The 19,473-nt window shown below is 40.3% G+C and overlaps 1 protein-coding gene across 2 annotated transcripts in view; it reads right to left on the bottom strand.

Moving 5' to 3' along the window:
* Nucleotides 1-19,473, bottom strand: part of egfra (epidermal growth factor receptor a (erythroblastic leukemia viral (v-erb-b) oncogene homolog, avian)) — a 46,727-nt gene that overhangs the window by 3,042 nt on the left and 24,212 nt on the right. The window contains exons 7-27 of one of the 2 annotated variants that reach the window (XM_058067147.1): nucleotides 18,750-18,891; nucleotides 18,328-18,444; nucleotides 16,174-16,300; nucleotides 16,025-16,098; nucleotides 15,876-15,963; nucleotides 15,074-15,273; nucleotides 12,490-12,622; nucleotides 12,135-12,225; nucleotides 10,356-10,513; nucleotides 9,236-9,274; nucleotides 9,006-9,150; nucleotides 8,804-8,926; nucleotides 7,760-7,858; nucleotides 7,355-7,540; nucleotides 5,310-5,465; nucleotides 4,972-5,047; nucleotides 3,155-3,301; nucleotides 2,875-2,972; nucleotides 2,514-2,681; nucleotides 667-729; nucleotides 502-595 (exon numbers count right to left, since the gene is read on the bottom strand). In XM_058067147.1, the coding sequence (XP_057923130.1) occupies nucleotides 502-595; nucleotides 667-729; nucleotides 2,514-2,681; nucleotides 2,875-2,972; nucleotides 3,155-3,301; nucleotides 4,972-5,047; nucleotides 5,310-5,465; nucleotides 7,355-7,540; nucleotides 7,760-7,858; nucleotides 8,804-8,926; nucleotides 9,006-9,150; nucleotides 9,236-9,274; nucleotides 10,356-10,513; nucleotides 12,135-12,225; nucleotides 12,490-12,622; nucleotides 15,074-15,273; nucleotides 15,876-15,963; nucleotides 16,025-16,098; nucleotides 16,174-16,300; nucleotides 18,328-18,444; nucleotides 18,750-18,891 (2,524 nt within the window). The remainder of the gene's footprint in view (nucleotides 1-501; nucleotides 596-666; nucleotides 730-2,513; nucleotides 2,682-2,874; nucleotides 2,973-3,154; nucleotides 3,302-4,971; nucleotides 5,048-5,309; nucleotides 5,466-7,354; nucleotides 7,541-7,759; nucleotides 7,859-8,803; nucleotides 8,927-9,005; nucleotides 9,151-9,235; nucleotides 9,275-10,355; nucleotides 10,514-12,134; nucleotides 12,226-12,489; nucleotides 12,623-15,073; nucleotides 15,274-15,875; nucleotides 15,964-16,024; nucleotides 16,099-16,173; nucleotides 16,301-18,327; nucleotides 18,445-18,749; nucleotides 18,892-19,473) is intronic. The other variant, XM_058067148.1, reaches the window with a different exon arrangement.

Raw genomic sequence — 19,473 nt, 5'->3', positions numbered from 1 at the left:
TAAACTATTTGCTATTTTTACATGAAATAATGAAGCTTTATTTATAGTGTAACGATAACATTTCACACATACTGTGTACATCAAATTCTCAAAGCAGAATAGGCTCCAATAAAACATTAAAGATAAGTAGAAACACTTTCATCAAAGAGGACGCTTGATGAAAACTAAATAATTTTTTAGTGATAAAAACTAAATAAAATTATTTTTTTTGTGATTAAAAACTAAATAAAATTAGTTGGGGAAAGGGTCCTGGCTGTCGGCAAGTTCAGAGTGCCCGGCCTGCTTGGAGTCCATCTAGAGGTGTCCTGGAGAGCCCTCTGTCATTCTACTGAGAGACTTGAACTTAAAAGGCACTTCTGGTGTGGACAAAGCAGCGATATGCTTTGTGACCACTTGATGTCGCCCTTTCTTTCAGAGTCAAATGACGGCACCAGCGTTGATCATGGCTGACCTCATCTACGTCACTGATATTCTGACAGTTTAAAGATGAAGGACACAAACCTGGGGCAGGCTGGAAAGCGTCGTCTAAAAGTTTATCCGTGGGGTCTGGGATATAACGAAGAACTATGCTTCCATCTCTGCTGGGTAATCCATTCTGTAGCACAAAAATGCCATTTTCATGTCAGCTGTAATAACACCAAACATAAAACAAATATACTGAAGTACCTCATTTTTCCATACCTGCAGGCCATTTCTGCTGTAGCATGTTCCAATGCTGCTGTTCAGGCTCTGTGGGGGGGGAGGAAACCTGGCGTTAACATCTCACAATGATGATGATGATGATGACACATTTTCCATTTGAGCCATAATGGCAAAGAGGAAGCGTGGCTGTCATCGCAGCGTGAGAAGAAGATGAAGACAGGAAGTGTCCTACTTCAGCTTTGTTCTCGAGTCACGGGAGTGTGAAACGTGTCAAAAGCCCAGCCCAAAAGATAAAAAAAAAAAGCAGGGGTGACAGCTGTGGCAAAGCAATTACTTTTAACAGGAAAAGGAAATTAAACACGCTGACGAAACAACCATCTGTAAAACATTTCTAGACCCACGCTGGATGATGTTACAACAACAGGCTCTAATTGGACTGGTATGTTTCTCTGCAAAGGTAATCACAAAGCTTGACAACTACAGGAGGTTCCAGGTAGAATAGCCAGAAGCTGAACTTAAGGAAGAAGAGTTCCACCTGGGAGGAAACGTGGGAGAAGGCGAGGACAATGAGGTCCTCTTATTTGTGTTGGGCTCGGACAGAGGGGGGGGTGGTAGTTGCAATGAGATATAAAAAAAAACAGAGTAACTGGGCTCATTCAAACCTCTCCATCATCATGAGGAAGACCAAAGAGCTGTCAAAAGCCCCCCCAGGACACGTGTGTAAACCTGACCAAGACTCAAAGAACCCAAAGGCCATCAGCAAGAAGCTTGGTGAGGAAGACACCAATATTGGCACAAATATACATATGTATATGTTATACATTGGAATACATCACATAATACAATCCACAGTTTCTCATGTCCAAAAAGGACTACCGTACTTTCCCGACTATAAGTTGCACTTTTTCTCATAGGTTGGCTGTTCCTGCGACTTATACTGCAGAGCGAAAAAACGGTTCATGTTACATAAACACTGGACATGAGGGTCACTCCCTATGAGGGTCGCGGGGGTAATGGAGCCTATCCCGGGGGGGTACACCCTGGACTGGTCGCCAGCCAATCATAGAGCACATACAGACAAACAACCATTCACACTCACATTCATACCTATGGACAATTTGGAGTGGCCAATTAACCTAGCATGTTTTTGGAATGTGGGAGGAAACCGGAGTACCCGGAGAAAACCCACGCATGCACGAGGAGAACATGCAAACTAGGTTATTGTTTTTGACGGCAATTCTACATTTTGTTACTGCATAGGTTATTGTTTTGTACATATATGTACATATATTTACATTTATTTACACTTTTTATTTACTCTTGAATGCAGCATAATGGCGGTGTTGGGGGGGGGGGCTTGGCAATAGCTGCATTCAAAGCCCTACCGCATGGCTACAATGAGTTTGTGTTTGTCTGGGTTCAGCAGATTCTTTTTTTTTTTTCATATTGAAACGCTGGAGACCCGGCACACTTTAAGCCGGAATACTTTAAGCCCTGTGTATATACAGTATTTTCTACTTTGGATACTGCTTTATCATGATTGTTAAACTTTCCCATTCAATTTGAAACTAAATTGCCATTGTTAGTCGACTAAAAAGTGATGATCAAATTCCACCTATTGAAACAGACGTTAGAGTGGAATAAATGATGATTACTTATATACTCACTGTATTCATCAGTGCTCATGTGAAACTTTATCAAACTTTTGACCTGGAATGACTAGAAAATGTATGAACTAATTATGTTAAATATTTTAAGTTAAAATAATAAAGTGTTTCAAGTGTGCAGGAATCAAAAGTTTGGGAACCACTGTACTGTATGACTAGAATCAATTCATATGAAACGTGTTGTGTCGCCTGGTTCAAGCTTACAGTGGAGTGAAGCAGTGGCGTTTGAGACGTGCTCTGGCTGGCGAAGAAGCCGTGCTGTGGCACAAGGTACTCATCCGCGTCAATTGCGTCCTCCATGTCCTCGCTGCTGACCAGGCTGCGGTAGAATTTATTGTCGGGAGGATTCTGCACGTGCATGCTCTCATCGTCCTGAAGGACAAATGGCATTAGAGCGAGAGTTAGCATCACATTCATGACTGATGGTAAAAATACCGTAAATGAGTGTGAATAAGTGTGGCCTATTTATGCTCATGTTTCTTCCCTTTAAATTTGGTGATGTGTGGTTTATATTCTGGAATTTACCATACATTTTAAAGTTGGGAATTTGAGTAACTTCATATACCTGGATGACAAGATAACGAGGAGGATCCCGCGCCATTTTTGTGAATTCTGCTATTAGTTCTCTGAAACGTGGTCGACTGTCTGCGTCGATCATCCAACCTGTGAACACAACACCATGTTGACTCATTTTGAGTAGATAGTATATGCATACCGCTATACAAGCTGTGTACTGACTACTCTAAAATATATCCATGTTTATTTTCTATGAGAAGACAAAATGTGAGGGCTGTTTGGGATTTTTTATACCAAAAACTTGTTTTTTTCCGCACTCTTCCACTTACATTTGACCATGATCATATAGACGTCTATGGTGCACACTGGAGGCTGAGGCAGACGCTCGCCTTTCTCCAGCACACCAGCTATTTCACTGGCCGGAATGCCGTCATACGGTTTGGTCCCGAATGTCATCAGCTCCCACACTGTCACACCTGCAAGGAAAAAAAGTCTTCAGTTGTTTTTTGTGTGCAATAAAGCTGTAGAAATGCCAATGACGGGATGTGTGCATTGTCCAACCAGCAATGGTGACAAATAGGCTGTGGGATTTATCAGGATATATCTCAGAGCTTAAGAAGAGTCCCAGGGAACTAGTGTCACCTGTGCCAAAGCTAGCTGATGTCTTAGGCAGAAAAAACATATGATCAAACCCTGATGGGGGGAGAAGTGGATTTGGAAACAGGCCTTCACAAAAGAAAGAAGCAAAGTTTTGAGTTTCCATGAGTTGGCGTTTTTTATTGTGCACGTGTGCTGCAGATCTGGAAGGACTGTGTGTGTAATCTTGTCCATCTGGGAGAGCGATGTTCTCCCATCTCATGTTGTGTTCTTAAATGTCGACAACATCCTGACAAGATCCAATAAAAATATTCCATCTGAGAATTTCCTTGCTGTTAAAACGCTTGCTGTCATTTTTTGGATATGTCAAGTAAGCGTTATGTGGGCCAATAATGGAGGAGTGTGAAAGTGTCAGAACTGCAAGTATATATTTTATACATGGGGTTTCAGCATCCTTACTGTACAAAATGTATCCAGGTAGGTATCAGCTATTGCTACACTTTAATACAGAATAATTGTGAAATGTGATGCAGTTCAGTGTATGCATGTAAAACACACAATTTAAACACGGACACAATTGAAATGATTGTTTGTGCCCCACAGAAACAAAGGGAAAGTGTTACTAGTCACCTTGAGACTCTCTAAAACCTAATCAACAGGTTAGAAATCTAGGGGTAATAATGGACTCAGACCTCAACTTTAACAACCTCAGTAAATTGAGCAGCATTTTAACACCTTAAAAAACATTGCCAAAATGAAGGGAATAGTGTATAAGCCAGATCTAGAGAGACTAATCCATGTTTCCTGCAGGCTAGACTACTGTAATGGTCTGTACACTGGGCTCTCTCAACAAGCTGTGATTGGTCAGACGCTGTGATTGGTCACACGCCCAAAGTGCTTCCTAACTACAAGCCATATAAGGAAGTCCACCCCTCTGTGACATCACAAAGGGGCGGTTTTACCACACCCTTTGAAACAGAGCATTTTGAGCCATCCCAAACTTCTTTATAGGCTCACTTCCAAATGCCCAAATGTATAAGTCAGAAAAGTGGAAAAAGCATAATAGATCCCCTTGAAATTGGAATTCAAAAGAAATTCAGTGTCCAGGTTGCATGAGTCTCCAACTATTAGCGCTGTCAACTATTGTGTTTTAATTATGACTTATTATATAAAGGTATAAATTCTGATGAGAGTCTAATGAAAAACTACTAAGAGTTGAAGCAAATATTTTTGACCCTTTGGTGAGCTAATCAAAATCAGCTGATATATAATATTAACTTCATCAGGCTGGACACGCTATGTGTTTATGTTCACTAAACAACCACACACAAATAGTGTTTTGCGGGCAAGACGTAATTAGTATCATGACAAGACATTGAAGTTGTGGGACAAAACCAGCTCCAAACTAACTGCGTTACTTGTTTTAAAAACAAAAGTCACTGTGGTATAAAGTCAGGCGGATAACTGTAGCTAGCGAGCTAAAAATGCTGACTTTTATGTTTTGTTTTGTTTTTTTTAACCCGCTGTGTGATAAGGTCTAAAGACTCACCGTAGCTCCATACGTCACTCTGGTGCGTGTATGTTCTGTTTAGAATGGACTCCAGAGCCATCCACTTAATGGGTACCTGTAAAGTCAATAGAATAACTCAATAAATGCATTTTCATTCTGGCATGAAACACAACCATAACACTAAATATTACATAATGATATATAATATAATGATTTACATTTAATTATGTATAAATATTTCCTGCAGTCATAATGTAACTATGATGCCACCTCATGGGTCAGAATTGCAATTACCACATCATTAGGTATAATATTGAAGAAAAATGGTCTTATCCCAAATAATAAAGTTCATTTGTTAGCGTGGTTGGTAGAACAACCTTTCCTCCGTCAGCGTGGTACTCCTTCTCATCGGCATTCAGCAGCTTGGCCAGGCCAAAGTCTGTGATCTTGACGTGCTGAGGAGTCTTCACCAGGACGTTTCGAGCTGCCAAGTCGCGGTGGACCAAGTGACGCTCCTCCAGGTAGTTCATACCCTTGTGTCAAAACAAATGGCGTGGTGTTACACAATATGGAAGCTAACACTTGAACATTCATTCATTCATTCATTCATTCATTTTCTACCGCTTTTTCCTCACGAGGGTCACGGGGGTGCTGGAGCCTATCCCAGCTGTCTTCGGGCGAGAGGCGGGGTACACCCTGGACTGGTCGCCAGCCAATCACAGGGCACATATAGACAAACAACCATTCACACTCACATTCATACCTATGGACAATTTGGAGTCGCCAATTAACCTAGCATGTTTTTGGAATGTGGGAGGAAACCGGAGTACCCGGAGAAAACCCACGCATGCACGGGGAGAACATGCAAACTCCACACAGAGATGGCCGAGGGTGGAATCGAACCCTGGTCCTCCTAGCTGTGAGGTCTGCGCGCTAACCACACATGATGTGCTAAAGCCATGTCAACTTTAATGAAAAAGTTATGGCTATAATGATAAAGGCTTTAGTGTAATCAACTTTAAAATGAAACCGCTGGTAAAATATTCCCAAACGGGAGACTTTAACGGCAGGACTGTTTTCAAGCTCTGGCACTATCACTATAACCAAATGTTGGGCTATACTATATTTGTTTCCTGATTAGGCACAAGCCTATATCATGAGGTAATCACACTTCCATGTGGTACACCTTTGTACCGCACCGAAAAATCTGTTAAACTTCTAGCTAAAATGTTTGACAATACCTTTTTTTGCCATTGTTAGCATATCCTACAACAGATTCAATTCAAGTATACACACAAGACTAACATCCCAGTGATCCCAGCTGTAATGGAGCTGGTGGGTGGATTTAATGAAAGTGGGAGCAGAGGAGTTGTCGGTCCATGCACTCCACCCCTCCATAAAGTTTAGTAGAAATTGAATATGGTGTTTTAGCATAATCCTGTAAGTCTTAGGTTCCCAAAGTGGAGTACGCCCAAGCTAATTTTTGTAAAATTAAACAGGGCTTGACTATACACTATACACTGAGATTTGTGTAGTGCTTGAATGCCTGATGTGAACAATCAAAAGGCGACAGTATGAAGTTGTTTATTGTTCTGTGTGCATTCAATGAACAAATAGTTCAAGTAGCAAGAACAACAAAGTACGTTTGATGACGTTGTGCGTGATTTTTTAAAGTTAATTCATACAATGTGGAGTGGACGGTAGTCAAGTGGTTAGCACTGGCCACACAGCTAGGAGACCCATGTTCGATTCCACCCTCTGCCACCTCTTTGTGGAGTTTTCATGTTCTCCCCGTGCATGCGTGGGTTTCCTCCCACATTCCAAAAACATGCTAGGTTAATTGGCGACTGCAAATTGTCCATAGGTATGAATGTGAGTGTGAATGGTTGTTTGTCTATATGTGCCCTGTGATTGGCTGGTGACCAGTCCAGAGTGTATGAATGTATATACAATGTACTAAGTGAGAGCTGGTCTTCTTATGTGATGCTGTGACTAATTAGTGTGTTTTCTGAGCTGTATTTGTTGACTGAATGCACTGACTACTATTTCTGCTCTCACAAATATGTCTTCTTGGGGCGTTGCAGCCATTTTATACGGTGGTCCTTGAACATACCATGTGTGACCCAGATCGAGGCTGTGTTGGTTTGAGTTTCTCAGACGCTGCACAGACAGACGTGTATTTTCCATTCTTACTTTCGCCTCGTCCTTGTTCACTAATGTTAATGCTGTGAACCAAACCATATCTTATCCTTCTATGCTCATGTGTGCAGATGAAAAGACACATAGTATTTTAATATCATTTCATAACATATAGTATTTTTAATAATATATCCAAAATCTTTCAGTCAAATGTATGAAGGCGGTAAGCGACTATGAAAAGTAGTCTAAGCAGTAGTCAAAACATTACCTGAAGAGAGCTCACCTTAGCAATCTGCACACACCAGTTGAGCAGGTACTGCGACCCGATGCTGTCCTTGTTCTCCTTGACATAGTCCAGCAGGCAGCCGAAAGGCATCAGCTGGGTCACTAGCTGCACCGTGGAGGTCAGGCAGATGCCCAGCAGGCGGCACACGTGTGGGTGTTCCACGCTTGCCATCACGTACGCCTCCTGTGTGATGATGTGAGGAAGATGTAATAGAAAGTCTCATTAAAAAAACAATCATGAGCATTCATTTTTCACAGGGCCAACACTCACACATGGATTATGATCAAAATAAGCGTAAATTTTCTTGAAATGCATGCAATGCAATATAAATACAATATGCAATACAGTCAGACTGATGTATTGCAATTATTCTCTAAATAGCTTTCTACTTAATCAACTTACGTCCAGGATCTCTTTGTTGGCTTTGGGCGACGTGGCTTCTCTCAAAACCTTGATGGCCACTGGGATCTTTACGTCCTCTCCCTCTGGCACCCAAAGGCCCTGCATGGATACACACACCAAAATAAGGTATTTCATGAGCTGTGTTACTGTACATGAGTATAATACGATGTATGCAATAAATGGAAATGTATTTTGATTAGCATTAGCATCCTCCAAAATAAAAATTTCAAATTTTCAAATGATTATGCTTTTTATATTATGCATAAAAATAATTATGTATGTGCTTAACAGCAATTAAATAAAATAATAAAAAATAAAAATAATTGTATTTCTTTTAATTATTCATTTTTATTTGTTTTTAATATGTATTAGTTTTTTTTACCTACAAACATGCATATTTTTGTGTTAATTATAACACATCCATAGAAATTATATAATGATCGATTATTAATCATTAATCGTTTATGAAGAATAAATATCTATGTATTCATATGTTTAATAAAGGAATGTAGACGTTGACATTAAATTGCTTCCTGATGCATCTGTGATAATACCATGAGTAAATACAGTTCATACAACATTGAAAAATACTGTATAATGATCAGAAAATTAATAAAATATTTCAAAATCATGCAGAAAAAAACTGTATAATAATAGAATAAACATAATAATAAAATAGCAAAGTACAGATTGAAGATAAACGTTGAACCCTAAAACCATTTTCTTAAGCAGGCCAATTATATTATATGTAATTCCGGCAATAAAAAGCTACCCGGTCAGTAATGAAACAGCAAAATGATTGTGTAATATTCAGCATCTTTCTCCTAAGCCCCCAAGTGTGTGTTTAATGCGCACAGGAAGCCAAAGTGGAGTCACTGGTGCGTGACCATGCAAGTTAAAAATGCTTCTTTTAATTGAAAAATTGACAACAGATGTCGCAGAGCGAAGGCGACACACACTTGGATCAGGTCGGATCACATGCTGGGTGGAAATTCTGACAAGGCTGCCATTTTTAGCCCCCCAAAAAACCAAATAACCAGTTACCTTGTAAACTGTACCAAAAGCCCCAGATCCCAGCACTTTGATTTTCTTGAATTCGGGTTCCTTCAAGATGCGTAGCAGTGCTTGGTTGGGTGCTTCGCCGCTTGGAGTCAGAGGTTCAACCAACTGGGAAAAACAATGCACAAGCTACAAAATATGCTTGCTTTTGTGCAGACACTTTACAGTGAAAATGGTCTCATCGTACCTCCTTCTCCTGGAGAAGTCTGCGCATGGTCCTTTTCCTCTTGATGTGGCGTCGCCGTAGAAACACAAACACAGACAGGGCTACAACCAGGAATGCCAGAAGGCCACCAACCACACCCGCTGCAATCATGGACAGGCCCGAAGTACTGAAAGACAACACAGGATACGCCGATGGATGAGAATCTTATCACGAAATGAAAGATGCTGGGTATATGAGGTTTGTTTACTTACATTTTCCCCTGGCAGCCTTGGATACCACGCCCTGTGCACCTGTAAACAAATCAATCCCAATTAAACACGCTTCCGCACTGATACTGTTAAAGCGTGTGAATTATTATTTGTGACATGCTTAACAAAGTACATCACATGTTTACATTTGCACAGTTCAACAATCATGCAAAGGAGTAGAAAGAAACAGATCTTATTTGATAACATCATTGTTTATGATGCAGAACTGCTCCAAACTACAACAACCATAATAAACAGACACGGGTAGTTGTACTGTATAAAAGGATATCACAACTTTTGCATCAGACAACACCATGTTTTGGCGCATGTCTGCAATATAAGTCAATGCACTATATTCATTTTTTATTAATGTACTGTCATTTATGAATGTATGTATTAATGTACTTATTTTTTCTCTTCTTATACTATTGATACAAATTCCCTATTCTGTTCTCACCTAATTAAAAATGGGGACATATTACCAGTACTTGGCATGGAGAAGGGGTTGGAATAAACAAGCTTTGCTTCTTCTTACTTCTTTTTGAAAATAAGTCAAAACCAAAAAAAGGTCAAAACCCAACCATGACCATGACTGATGATGAAAAACAAGTAGCAATGCCATCATCAAATATCAAGATCAATATCCAAGAAACAACACGCACAATTTCTTTTAACTCCAAACCAGAAGGTAATAATAATGTAATGTTTAGGCCTTCATAGGGAAAGAAAACTGTACTTGGCAACTTCAGATGAAGGCCAAATCGGCACCACAAGCCTTATAATAAGGCAGCAAGAACATGTGATTTATCCCACCAATCAACATAGTCATTATCGAAGAAAATGTAGTTAAGACATACACTTAACTACGTGGAATTAAAAGTGAATTACACTGGTATATTATTATTTTAAATATAATTATGATGTCAAAATTTTGTTACCAAAGTTAAAAAAAACTTAATCCCTAAAAATTAAGAAACCCTAAATGGGAAAAGATGGGGGAAAAAATTCAAATCAAGAAAAGGATTAGCAATGATGGACTAAATAAAAGCACCATAAGTAATGTATGTTAAGCCATAAATACTGTATCATTCATGTGTCCTTAAAAACTCTGTGTGTTTTTTACCCTTGGGTGCAGTTGGGGTGACACAGCTGGCACACTTTTAAGTCGTCGGCGTATTTCCACACGAGAGCGTCGTCCTCACCCGGCACACCTTGAGGGCAGCGGGCGACGCAGAAGAGTCCATCCCTGAAGTTGGCGCACTCGGTGCAGTTGGCAGAACCCTGAAAGAACCACAAAGACATCATGTGATTATTGCTACAGTATACTGTCTCTACTATCTCTGAACCCCTAATGAGCAAGTGACACAAGTGAGAAAGAGCTCTCGCTAAGGAAGAAGCGACTTCGAACTGAAATGAGACTTGGTGTGAGGCGACTGTCTGCCGCGACTGGACTAAAACGAGCAAATAACAATAACTGTATAATTAGGCTTGCAACGATATACTACTAGCACTACCCTCCGTAAGCATACCACTGCCAGCAACAAAAGGGTTACTAAAAGGTGGCGTGTTGGAGTCAGATATTTTGACACCATTTACAATGGGAACACAATACAATGCTCTAGAGTGCAGTTGCTCTGCCAGTGGCAAAGTCAATTGCCTTTATGATCTATGTAATGTACTTTTATGATAAGAGTATGACCTGTTTCCGGTAGAAGTGTAAGCTCCAACACAACCACATTTATGGTTGACTGAAGTCACATTTTAATGTTATAAACTGCCTTCTATGTGTAAAACATAAGCATACTGCTGTAAAATACAACTAAATAAAACCAAACTAAAGTAAAACTACTAACTCTTTGACGACAACTGACAGACAAGAACAAGAGAGGAAAGAGCAGGTTTTTTGCACTGTAATACTGTCAGCTAGTGGTGTTTTATAGAGGGATTGGTAAAGAAATTGCATTTTAGTGTTACATTTTTTATAATGGCACATTGTAATACACATTAAAAAAGCAAAATAATATTAGAATGATAAAGCTCATCCAATTTTTAAGCTGTTTATCCTCATTAGGGTGGTGGGGGTATGCTGGAGCCTATGACAGCTGTCTTCAAGCGAAAGGCGGGGTACACAGCCTATATGTGCCAGCCAATCGCATGGCACATATAGACAAACAACCAATTCATACCTATGGATAATGTAGAGTCTCCACTTAACCTAACATGCATGTTTTTGAAACGTGGGAGGAAACCGGAGTACCCGGATGAAGACACCCCCCCCAACACACACACACACACACACACAGGGAGAAGGTGGGGATTCATTCATTCATTCATTTTCTACCGCTTTTTTCCTCACGAGGGTCGCGGGGGGTGCTGGAGCCTATCCCAGCTGTCTTCGGGCGAGAGGCGGGGTACACCCTGGACTGGTCGCCAGCCAATCACAGGGCACATATAGACAAACAACCATTCACACTCGCATTCATACCTATGGACAATTTGGAGTCACCAATTAACCTAGCATGTTTTTGGAATGTGGGAGGAAACCGGAGTACCCGGAGAAAACCCACGCATACACGGGGAGAACATGCAAACTCCACACAGAGATGGCCGAGGGCGGGGACCGAACCCTCGTCTCCTAGCTGTGAGGTCTGCGCACTAACCACCAGACCGCCGTGCCGCCCCCAAGTGGGGATTCAAACTCAATATTATAAAGACTGAACAATAAGTTCTTTCCTCTTTGACATCACAAAAAACAAAGCAAAAGCAAAACCTGCTTTAAAAGCTTACCAAGCTAACATCTCACATGACTTATATGTTCAGAAAATGATATTGGAAGTCCAAATTGGAAAGTAAATGTGTTTTTTGGGGGTTACAAGAACAACATAATGTTTTCCAGACATACTGGAGCACTGCAGGTTGCTGTTCTGTTCATATGCTGGCACTCAGGGTGACAATCCACGCATGTCTTCTTCACGACAGCCTCCCGCGGCTCCCTGCAGACACATGAAGCCAACCAAGGGTAGAAGTTACATTTTAAGCAACATTTAATGTTTGATGGTATCCTGCAAAAACAAACACATGTGAGAGGAATGTACAATGTTTGTCTAATTTCTACTAAACTGGCTTGGTTGTTGATGGTCGCTTTAATAACAAAACCCATCAAACATTATGCAGGAAGGGAGTGAACCACAATGTCGAAAGTGAGATTTGTCTAAAAATAAGGACCTCCGTCGGAAAAACACAAAATCCTCCCATACCCCTCCAGGATGTTGCAGGAGTCCACACAGCTCCCGCCGCGACTGAAGTCCCGGCAGGCAAAACACATGTCAGGGCCAGGACCCCAGCATCCATCTGCAGTGCACTTATGATCGCAAGTGTCGTTTCTCTGAGCTGAAAACAAACACACAATCCTGTGAATGTTGTAATTAGAATCAGGGCGGTAATTGGAGAGAAACATCTCAATGTGAAAACCCATTATATATAAGATTTTTTTTTTTACTTTTTTTTTTTTTTCCCTTTATTTGGGCAAATATATGAATCATTACAGTGCATTTCTTACATCGATCAAAATATAACTTTCCATTATTTACATTTGTATTCAACTATCTGATCACAAGCCCAAAAGGAGTAGGCTGAAGCAAAAGCTTATAAATGCCTACCCCTTTTTGCAGGATATAATCATGTTCATGCCACTGTCTTGTTTCCCCTGTTATTATTTTCATTGTAATATTATTATCATTATTATCATTGTTGTTATAATCTTTATCATTATTACCATCATTATAATCATCATTAATATTACCATTTTCATCATTGTAGTTAAAAATTTTGTGATTTTTTTATTTTTAATTATTTAATTTTACAGACTTCATTGCTTCTTGTAGAGTGTAGAGATTTCATCTGTTATTTTCTGAAATCCGCAGTCTTTGTGTGTCAATTTATTAGCCCACTTTTTTTGTGACATTTACTTATTTTCTGGATTGCATGTGTCTAATCTTATGCATTAAAAAACAAGAACTTGAGACTGTGTCTGGACAGGTGACCAACTTTAAAAAGATAGCTCTCTTAGACCACATGGTCGTGTCACGTTGAGTGTTGTGGCAATGACCCAGTGCAAGTGTTTAATTAAGTGTTAAGCTGCAGTACAGAAAAGAATGAAGCTTGCCGGAGCATGTAGCTAAAACACACACAGATAGCACGAGACATTGACAAACATGCACAAAACAAACAATGCTCCAAAGGATAATGCAACCGGCTGAACATACAGGAAAATAAGCCAACTCTTACATACGCCGTGACAGGTCATTTATGAACAAGTGTATTGCACAACCAGCAGCAACACAAGCAAAGGGAACAAACTACCCAGCCAACATTAATACCGATGATGAGTTCATTGTAAACAACAGTACAGCAAGTGTCACACACTTGACTTTCACACCAACACCTGAGTAGCCACATTTTAAAGCGCATCCAGAGGCAGATAAAGCGGATAGATGTTAACCACTCAAGATACTTCAAAAGCAGTTACTGCCATCATGTGTTGCTAATTTGAGATCCCAGTGGTTATTTGCTTATTTGGACCATGCTCCCTGTGACTACAGGAGACTCTGAATTTAATAGAATTGTTAGTTGGATCGGGCGGCACGGTGGTCTAGGGGTTAGCGCGCAGACCTCACAGCTAGGAGACCAGGGTTCAATCCCACCCTCGGGCATCTCTGTGTGGAGTTTGCATGTTCTCCCCGTGCATGCGTGGGTTTTCTCCGGGTACTCCGGTTTCCTCCCACATTCCAAAAACATGCTAGGTTAATTGGCGACTCCAAATTGTCCATAGGTATGAATGTGAGTGTGAATGGTTGTTTGTCTATATGTGCCCTGTGATTGGCTGGCCACCAGTCCAGGGTGTAACCCGCCTTACGCCCGAAGACAGCTGGGATAGGCTCCAGCACCCCCGCGAGCCTCGTGAGGAAAAGCGGTAGAAAATGAATGAATGTTAGTTGGATCATTTACACTATTATTATTATTATTATTCGAATTCGAAGTATATGAAAAATACAAACAAAAACTACATGTATTTAACAGAGAAGTTGTTAATACAGTTTCTGTGAACCTGTTAAAAATGTCAGAAATTCATCAAGTACTGCTGCAAACACCTGAAATTTGAATGTGGTTGCAATAAAACAGTGACATTCTCTTCTGCACACATACAAAAAATATACGTATACTTGAAAAATACTGTTAAATACTATGAAATTTAGCAATTTCTTTATACACGATAAGTAGGGATGTCCTATATTGGCTTTATTTGCCGATAACCGATATGCCAATATTGTCCAACTTAATTTCCGTTTCCCATATCAACCAATCCCGATATGTGTAATATCACAGATATTTTTCTTGAGTAAAAGCTTTGTAAAGTTACAATGCTCACAATACTTACAATACAGTACAGTTGTTTTGTTGGCTACTCCACCATCTCCGAGTAGATAATTCATGTATTTACATATTTTATATAAGAATACATTTGTGTTTCTTGTGCCTTGATTGATGTATTTTTGGAAAGATTAGATTTGGTGGTAATCATACATTTTCTACAGAATGCGGCAATAAAATATTGCATCTTATTGTTTAAAAATCATATTAATACACAAACATTTGAATTAATTGTTTAAATTACAATCAATAAATTCTCCATCATTTAGGAATACAGTGCATGGTAGTTAGATGTTGAATTATAATATGATGGACAAGAGAAATTCTGCAAAAATGTCATAATACATTTCATTTAACCACTTAAAAATAAAACCAAGGAAGCAAGATAAGAGAGAAAAAAGTAAGACTTACCGCATGTGTCAGCATCGGCATTGTCACCCACAATAGCAGTCTGTGTTCCAGATTTGAAGAGCCCCTTCCAGTGGTTTCCGTCAGTGTAACAGAGGTTCTGGTTCTTGATGATGACCACGTCTCCGTCACTGATTTCTTTGAGGGATCGCATTCCCAGGTAGCTGATCTCCAGCTGAGTCATAACCACACTCCGGCTGCCCCTGCAAGGTATACAAGAACATTATGACACTCTTGGATAACTCTTTGTTTTTGTTTTTGAGTGCTGTAATCCCTCGCCAGTTCGCAGTTCGGATTTTTTAAAAAAATACATTAATTAATAACTCGTGCTTGGTGGTTGAATATGGCCTATTAGTCCAAATATATGTATATTGAAGCAAATGTGATGTATTTTTTTGCCTACATTAAGTATTTTCAAGTATAAAAATGCCAAAATGAACTAAAATACAACCATAAATCATATAAAAGATTGATTCACTGGTCAGTGGGTGTCATCAGTAATGTTACTAGAATGTTCGGTGAGAGGCACAAAGACTTAATTGCTGGAACAAGAGGCTTTTAATGCAGGTTTGAATGATCTCACACTAGCATAAATGGCTTATTTACTCATATTACATCTACTATATTGGGTATTACAAGTGTAAAGGGCTCTAATCATGTTAACCACCATATTCAGAAGGTCGTAAAGTGTTTTTTTGCCAACTACGAAAATATTCCCTGATTAAGGGATCCTATTTTGTTTACAGTCAGGTCTGGAAACAATTAACTACAATAAATGAGGGATTACTGGAAGACATCTTCTCACCGTTTGGTTCGTCCTCGGATGATTTCCAGGTTCTCGAAAGGACTGAGGGAGTTCATGCTTGACGGCCATGTTTGGATCCACAAGTATCCTGAAGACAAAGTCTTAAGTGTGATCTTTTCTGAATGAAATCTTTTGTAAAAATGCCTTACCTGTTATTTCTTTTACCGTCTTGAACACGTCCAGCTGGACGGGGTCCATCTTTGGTGTTTTGGTGTACGTATCTCTGCAAACATCAAGTCCCGGAGTCAGCAATCTGTACATGCACACGAGTGCTGCCCTTTGATTGTCCTCGACTTACCCGTGAATGGAGGTGTGGATGAAGGCGATGTTGCCATTGATTTTGGTGCAGTTTTTGAATGAATCGATGTTGGTGGCATTGATGGACAGGGTGTGTGTCAGGTTGCCTGTGCCCAGTCCATTGCACACTGACAACAATTAAGACATTACATGTCATGACTGGAAATGTTTTGTTTGAAAAACATTGCATTAATACTCTTGGATGACGCTAAGCTATTTAGCTTGTTAAAAATATGTTCATCTACAACAGGGGTCAGCAACCCGCGGCTCCAGAGCCGCATGTGGCTCTCCAGCCTCTTTGTTGCGGCTCCCTTTGCAATGCTTGAATATTTTTTAGCACCCGTGTGGTGAAAATGCACGTCTTTGTTATGAGTTTACAAAAATCCAACTTTGTGTGAGACCATGAATGCATCCTGACTGAGTTCTGACTGGTGACTGAATGAGCAGACAGGATGCTATCCAGTTCTCTCTGACAGGTTAACATGAAGGGAAATGAGTAATACTTTGAGTTATTTGAGTTATTAATTATTATTAATGAGTTATTTGACGATTCTAAAAAATAAATTAGAGCTCATTTAAAAACAAAGTTTATCTCCAGTACTAGCAAGAGTACTCCAACTCGTCTTTTTTTTTCCCTCCAATGTTGTTTTAAACATACAACGTTTTGCGGCTCCAGGCTATTTTTCTTTAGTGGGCAAGTGGGTGAAATGGCTCTTTTCATAGTAAAGGTTGCCGACCCCTGATCTACAACAACAAAAATACTTCACAAGCTCGCTAGCTAGCAACCGTCATGAGTCCTGGCAGCATAATAGTTGAGCAATGTGTTGTAAAAAAATGTATTGAGAGCACGAGGCTGAGGACAATAGTAAATAAATAGATAAATAATCAATAAATGAAATTTAACTTGATAATTTTGCTGACCTCAATATGTCCATCCGTCTCTGTTTCCCTTGTCTACCCCTCCAAATAGGCAGAAAGAGAGAGTTCACTCTGTGCATTGGTTTGCAAATATTTTAAACATAATATTTTTTTAAACTAATATTAAAATCTGATCTTGTTCTCATGAATCCCGTCTCGCGTTTCGTCTTATCTTGTGAACTGAGTGTCTCATAACACCTCTATTCATTCATCAAAACTGTGACAGAGTGAAGTCATGAAATACGAACCCCTGTGTGGCAAGGGACGACTCTACAACTAAACTTATAACCATGATTTACAAACAAGAATGTGATTTAATCTGAGGTTAGGCTGCACGTTGATGAAGTGGTTTGCTAGGAGATCTGGGTTCGATTTCCCGCTTGGGATTCTCTGTGTGGAGTTTGCATGTTCTCCCCGTGCATGCATGGGTTTTCTCCGGGTACTCCGGTTTCCTCCCACATTCCAAAAACATGCTAGGTTAATTGGTGACTCCAAATTGTCCATAGGTATGAATGTGAGTGTGAATGGTTGGTTGTCTATATGTGCCCTGTGATTGGTTGGCGACCAGTCCAGGGTGTACCAAGCCGCTTGCCCGAAGACAGCTGGGATAGGCTCCAGCATGCCTGCGACCCTAATGAGGATAAGTGGTAGAAAATGGATGGATAGCTAGATGAAATACAACAGGGGTATCCTGCTGCTAGAATCAGTGAAAATTGAATATCAAATTGTCACCATGTTTATATACTGTTAGGACCCTGGGTGGTAACACTTTGAATTGGAAATATAGAATAATTGAAGTAAATATTTGCATCAAAACATGGCCAATAGTGGAAAAATCATAGCAAAGTCTAAACGCTTCAAACTATGCAAAAAGGTTCAGATAGTTATCCAAAACCACACTGGTGAAGCTGCAGCATTTCTCTCATTCAGTTTTGTAGTTTGTTTGTCTTTTTGACATTTGCAGAAGTTTTGTTTTGCATTTGTTTTTGACGATGCAACATTTATGAGATTGCAGCATTTCTAACTTTTGCTAAAATTTCCCGTCCCATCTGTTTTATGGTGTTTTTGGATCAGTCCTGTCTTTGGAGTGTTTGAACGATGCTTCTGTTGGCCACCTTACTCGGGGGCTACGTGCACTTGAACAAAGCACAAGAATGCAAATGTAATGATTGACATCTGTGCAAGGATGAGTCATGAGGATGTCCCCTTGTTGCACAGTGACAGCTTAGCGCCTCACCTTTAGGGCACAGTCCATCACATTTGGCACACTTCCTGATGCCGCCCTCCTCCACCTCATAAGTGTTCCCGCTGCAGGTCCTCACGCACGCTCCGTGGTCGGTCACAACGTAGTTATCTGGGAGGAGAATTGTACACATTGAGTGTTTTACTGTTGAATTGGCACAATGTGGCACACTGCCACATGACCTAGCAGTAAGTTCCGAGCACAAAGAAACAGTGGTGATAGTTAAACATGGAAGTTAAAGAGCGATAGAACAGATGTGACATTAACACGGCTACAAACTCAATCATTTTCTTTCCTTGTCTGTGAGGTTTACAATTCAACTAGGAAGCACTTAATGTCTGACAACTACAAGGTATTCATGCACAAAGTAGCAATAGTATAAATATCTACGGTAGCATCTGTTAAGACATTCTTACGTGGGCAGCTCTTCACACAGGTGGCGCCGAAGTTGTACTTTCCGTGCGGGTTAGGTACCAGCTGGTGCAGGTTGGGGTCATAGCGCATGAGGCCCGGGCAGGAGTCCTTGCACACCCCATCGTCCTGGAAGTCCCGACAGGCCTGCAGCACAAACATAAGAGAGGCTAATGATAACACTGCATTCCTCAATGGCGGCCTTGGACTCAGCGCTTTCAGAGCTCCTAAATACACAACCTAATACGCCCTTTAATACCTCAAGACAGGAGTCTTTAAAAACGATGACAACTTTTTGGAAATAATCTGGGGGCGTCCAAATAATACACGACCAAAATAATACATTAATGCAGGGGTCTCAAACACGCGGCCCGCGGGCCAAATGTGGCCCGCAGGACACTAGTTTGAGGCCCCCGCCTTGAAATGAAAGTTTAATGTTAGTGCGGCCCGCGCAAGTTTGATATGGATGCTGTATGGTATCATGTACCCAGAAAAAATTATTACGTTTGATTAATGTTCACGTTAAAGGATAAATAACTGTTAATAGTTATCCTCCCTATCCGTGTGGAAGTGGTAAGTTTTTGGCTATTTAAGTTTAAAGGAAATAACTTGAAGGCTACCGTTTAGGTCGCTAGCTCTCTAGTTTGCGAGTTAGCATGTGTCTCAAGACCCTGCAGTTGTGCAATATGTTGTAAATAAAAAGAGTATAAATGTGACTACAGTCGTGCT

The sequence above is a fragment of the Doryrhamphus excisus genome, chromosome 3 (assembly GCF_030265055.1).
Source record: "Doryrhamphus excisus isolate RoL2022-K1 chromosome 3, RoL_Dexc_1.0, whole genome shotgun sequence".
NCBI classification, from domain to species: domain Eukaryota; kingdom Metazoa; phylum Chordata; class Actinopteri; order Syngnathiformes; family Syngnathidae; genus Doryrhamphus; species Doryrhamphus excisus.
This window is presented reverse-complemented; position numbering and strand designations above follow the sequence as displayed.